The sequence below is a fragment of the Cupressus sempervirens genome, chromosome 1 (genome assembly GCF_028749045.1).
Source record: "Cupressus sempervirens isolate cs-2001-9-10 chromosome 1, ASM2874904v1, whole genome shotgun sequence".
Taxonomy (NCBI): Eukaryota; Viridiplantae; Streptophyta; class Pinopsida; order Cupressales; family Cupressaceae; genus Cupressus; species Cupressus sempervirens.
In genome coordinates, this window is record NC_143118.1 from 141,807,933 (window position 1) to 141,813,325 (window position 5,393).

Below are 5,393 nucleotides of genomic sequence, written 5' to 3' on the forward strand. Positions count from 1 at the left end.
AGCAAGAAACACTAATCTTATTTAAAAATTACACTGAATAACAAAAAAAAATAACATCTTTAAAAAAAAAGATAGTCCATAAATTTTAGACAAAAGAAAAAAACTAAACATAAATTTAAAACAACCTCAAAATACAAAGAACAATCACAATCAGCCCCCAAAAAAACAAACACTTACTCTAGGAGAATTAGTGTCCTAACTAAGATAACCTCACTCCTAATATTATCCTAATATTTAAAATTGTGTTGGGTGGAACAACAAACCGCAAGGTCACATGTTGCACATGCCCATCCCGACCAATCTACTGATCTCTTCTTTTAAACATTCCCGTCAATAAATGGCAAAAACAACGTAAGAAAATTAAAATGAACATCGTCAACAAATAAGAAGAATGAAAATGGAAATCAGGTAATAAATGACGAGAAGGGGCGTTAAAGGAGCCAAAACGGGAATATTAACCGCCCTTACTTGACGGGAACGGCAGGCAAAATGACGCGTTTTCATTCGTCAAATGGGATCGTTTTCTAACGTTATCTAAATGCTTTCGTTTCAGTTGACAGACGGGCAAAATAACAGCACGCTGGCTCTGAGGAGGTCGCGGGTTCGAAACCTTCCCAGTCTGAAACTTTGAGGAAACTAACCCCAGTTGAACACATTAAATCACCCAGTCAACCTTGTCGCAAAATCGCATTCAAATTCAACGGAGTTGTTTAACTCTGTACAAATGTGAAGATTACAAAACAAGGGCGATTAGAAATATGTATACATATATGCATCTCTCTCTATCCACCTCTTTCCCAAGAAAGATTAAAATAATAGGGCACTAAATCGAATAAATAGCTTTAAAAATTCCTTGCCGATAATACTGGACGACGGGGGTTTGTTTTTGTAGGGTTGGATTGGTCTGGTATTAGTTGTTCTTTTTAAATTTAGTCATCTCGTGTTATCACAATCTTTATTTCTGAGCTCATCGCCATTGACGCTCGAAACCAAACCCTCGTTTTATTTGGAGGTTGGTACACTAAAATATCTGCAGCGGCTGCCGTGGAATGAAGCATTCCCTAGGTAATTGCCCGGTACTTGAGCTTTGAATTCAGCGTTGAATCTCATTTAACATTGGTATGTAGAAAGAAAATTTCAAAGTCCGGAAGTAATCTAGGGTTTTGACGGTTGGGAAAATCTGGGGTTCGTCTGTGTTTTTGCAATCTTTTATATCTTCCCGAGGGCACCGGAACTTTTTCAGTTTTTGCTGGTGTACATTGGTACAGGATTTGAAAGTGGTTATTAGGAGAAAATTGAGGGTTTCTTGTTGGGATATTTGTCTGGATTTGAATAAATTTGTTTCCACAGCGTCTTTCTGGAGGTGAAAGTTTTTATTTTTGGATTTTGAGGAAGAGTCTGTAAAATACGATTAGGTTTGGAGGTTTCTGGGCTGGAATAGATCCTGGTAATCTCTTTTAAAGTTTGAATCCTTGGGCACCTGAAGCGGTTGGAAACTTTCGGCCGGACGGTTGATTGTGTGTGCTCCTGTTTATTATTTCTGTTGGAGAGTAATTATAGACTTGTGCGAGCGGAACCTTAACGCTCCAGGTACAGTATAGGGAAAATATAATTATTGTAAATGTTTGGGACAAGCTCGCATTTTGGCCGTGGCGGCGGTCACGGACGCGAGCAGTTGCACGATCCACAGAACGGGAGCCGCCATTTAAATTCTCGGCGTTCGCGCGGTGGATTTTCACAGGGTAAATTTTATCAACACCCAAATAAGAGAGCTGCAGAGAAGGCCGCACTTGAAAATCGTCAGACTGCTGCTGCAGATAGTTGTTGCAGGAGTGAGAAGAAGACGTGTTGTAATCTGGATCGATTTTTGGAATACACAACTCCCATGGCTGCCTTGCAGCATTTGCCGAAGGTGATTACTATTAATGTTTTCTCTTCTTATTGATCTAGAGTTGGATTTAATACTTTTGCAGATAGATGATATTGAAAGGCAAATTGGGTTATAGAACGCATCGAAGATTATATAATCGGTTCAATCCGATGCTTTTACCTGTGTCTGATTTTGAATTAAATTTTGCTACTTTTATTCTATTGTTTAGATTTGTAAGTTCTAGAGTGATCTAGATCCCTCTGCAATGCATCAAATCTAGTCTTGGCTGTAATAAATAATAACAGAATGAGACCAGAGCAGAGGGGTTCTGGATCGATGGGCGCTCTATTTTTCTTTGCATATTTTGGAGGACTTTTAATTTTTTTAATACAATTAAAAATTTGTTGGCTAATTCAGAGCTTGAGGAATTTAATTATTGGGTCCTTTGTTGAGTAATCAGAACAATGTATTGTGCTGCAGACAATTGCAAAAGGTTTGAGGGCACCTGAGGCCGAATGTGCGCCCTTCTTCACTCTTGGTGATCTGTGGGAATCGTTCAATGAGTGGAGTGCGTATGGTGCTGGAGTACCGATTTTGTTGAATGGAAGTGACACAGTTATTCAGTATTATGTACCATTTTTATCTGCTATTCAGATTTATACTCAGACCTCACGGCCCACTATCTCAACAAGGTGTGTTAATAAATGAGACCATACATTCTCACACCTGTCATTCTCCGAGTATTATATTACAGTGCATAAGAAGGGGACAATATTTCTTAGGTCCGCGGTTATTGTTTGATTGATTTTAGCAAATAGCTGTTATCTTCTAAAGTTTCAGGGTGGATATGTACTGTATAACTGGCTGTCGAGTGGAAGAGGGGTGTCAGGATAATTGTGAATTTGCAACAATATTGTCTAACATTATCGGTCCAATATGCATTCATTTAGGATATTATCAATTCACCGTTGAAGCCATTCCACTAGTTTAGGTAAAGTTTCCAGTGCTCTTTGAAATGTGCAATAACGAGGCATGAATATGTTTTACTGTCGTTTGCAGGCGTCCCGGGGAAGAGAGTGATAGCTGTGATACAAGTAGTGAAGGGAGTAGTGATGGTGAAGTGGACCTAAAATACGGTGGGTTCATTCACAAGAGAAACTCCAGGGGATTTGATTGTGCTGCACAGGAAGGCTTTTCTAGTGATGATTGTGAAGGAAGCAGTTGTCTTCGTTTTCAATATTTTGAACGCTCTGTTCCTTACAGTCGTGAGCCCCTTGCAGACAAGGTATTAACCACTTCTGAATTTTGTTTTGTTTGATTTGATATTTTATCATGTATAAGGTATATTTTTCTCTATGAGCAAATCAAATTTACTGTTTTGATCATTAATGTGCAGATTGCACATCTTGCTCAGGGCTTTCCACAACTAAAGACATTAAGAAGTATCGATCTCTTACCTTCAAGTTGGTTTTCAGTCGCATGGTATGCCAATCCTTGTGCTCATGTGATTCTTGATTAAATTAACGTGCAGACCTGCTAATTAGTAATCGGGCATTGGTTATTGCCTTTTTTTGATGAAATCTGCTGGTGTCTAATATGATATAATTGTCTCATGCTTGACTAATTCAAATATTTACTTTACCATAGGTACCCAATATACAGGATACCGACAGGCCCAACCTTGCAAGACCTGGCTGCATCTTTTCTAACATTCCACTCCCTTTCAACACCTTTTAAAGGTGCTTATCTTAATATTTTTTTATTACAACTGTAGTATCTTCGTAGTGTTCTTTGAGTGCTTGGTTTATATATGGTTGTTGAGGTCAATTTGGGTTTCTTTCTGGCAGATGGCCGCAACAATCACATAAATATTGGAGAGAGAATGGTACCTTGTAACCGTGTATATAATTCAGGGGGCTCTTCAAAGATTTCTTTACCAGTGTTTGGGCTTGCTTCTTACAAGTTCAAGGGTACAGTGTGGAATGCAACCAGCAACTGTGAACGGCAGCAGGGTGATTCTCTGCTTCAGTCAGCTGATGAGTGGTTGAGGTTACATCAAGTGCAACATCCAGATTATGATTTTTTCCTTTTGCATAGTAATTCTAATCAAGGATGAATTAGAGGCATGATATTTGGGCTCCTGTTCAGTTGAAATGAGTGATTGGGTGATATGTGGCTTTTTTTAATTACAGCCATTGACGAGACCAGAGTGGAGTGTGTGAACCAGCTAGATGAGGATTGGTCACATGCTCTACTATGGTCCAATAATAAGGGAAAAAAAATAAAAATGCTCAAAATATCTTGTAGCAGAAAATTGAGGACCTGCAGGTGAAATTCATAACCAAAAAGGCTTATAAGAAAAAAAATAAAAAATACGAAGTTTTCCGCAAGGGCCTGGATTGCCTATTTGAAAGAAAAAGAAAAAGAATTCTGATTTCAGAAGTAGAAGGACAAGAAAGTGCTGCACTGAAATGAATTGGCCAGAATTTTGGATATCTAAGAATCCATGTCTTGCATTTATAATTCTTTCAAAAAGTCCCTGTTTTTTTGGGTTTCAGGACTTGATTCATGCAGGATTCTCTATTCCTTGGTTTAAACGAGGCACAAATTTATCTGCAATCTTTTCAGTGTGGCTGCAGACCTGTGGTTGCAGATGATCAATTAACCAGTGATGAATGCCTTTAGAGTTTTTGGTTTACATTAATGGATTTTGATATGAAAAACACTGGTTTTTGATGATTGGCAGAGCATAAATATTTTTGAAGACTAATTTCTCAAAAGTTGGGCAGTTTAATGATGCCTGTTGTCAGTGAGAGGGAACTGTTGCTTATTGATTGCCATTGTAGTAAGCGTTTGATTTTTCTCCAAGGGATTTTTGCTACAAAAATTAAATGTGGCTAGTGTAGGATCAGCATTTGTCCTATCGGTTTCTCTTTGGAGTCAAGGGAAAAAGGAAATGAATGAAAACTCTTAAGATTGTTAAGATATCATTTGAGGGTTTCTGTATGATTTAGCTTCAACATGATTGATTTTTTTTTGCATTTGGCTGTGGTTTAATAATTCATTGTTTATGAAAGTTTGAACTATGTATGATAAATCATAAATTGTGTTGAAGATCTAATTGAGGATGCTCCTCCGAGTGTTTCTAGAAGCTACAATAATAATGCTTTGCACTCTATTTTTAGTAGTCTCAAGATTAACATAGTGCAAGGATTGGTAGAAGCCCTGGAATCATGTTAGCTGTTGTTAGAGTAGGGTCCAGAGGTGAGGTGATAAAAATGTAAGCCATTTACAGTAGACATGCCATGTGAGAGATGAATTGAACGAATGGAGCTTTGCTGTGCACTAGTTTTTGAGATATGGGTGCACTAGGAAGAAAATGTTATTACACCCTGGGTCAGCAATACATATTACATATGACCCAAGTAGTGAAGAGTTAAGTTTTAGCTTGAACCATTGTTTAATTGATGTCATAATTTGAAATGTTTATGTAAAACTAGTTGTAACAGGAAGAGACTGTATA

At 37.9% G+C, this 5,393-nt stretch overlaps 1 protein-coding gene across 1 annotated transcript; it reads left to right on the forward strand.

Annotated features, from left to right (window-relative positions):
- Positions 1-442: 442 nt before the first annotated feature.
- Positions 443-4,876, forward strand: LOC149576582 (uncharacterized). The gene is made up of 6 exons (XM_089818051.1): positions 443-1,912; positions 2,351-2,562; positions 2,930-3,155; positions 3,267-3,352; positions 3,518-3,609; positions 3,718-4,876. The coding sequence occupies exons 1-6, from the start codon at positions 1,622-1,624 to the stop codon at positions 3,984-3,986; spliced, it is 1,176 nt and encodes a 391-aa protein (XP_089674177.1). The 5' UTR covers positions 443-1,621; the 3' UTR covers positions 3,987-4,876.
- Positions 4,877-5,393: the final 517 nt, after the last annotated feature.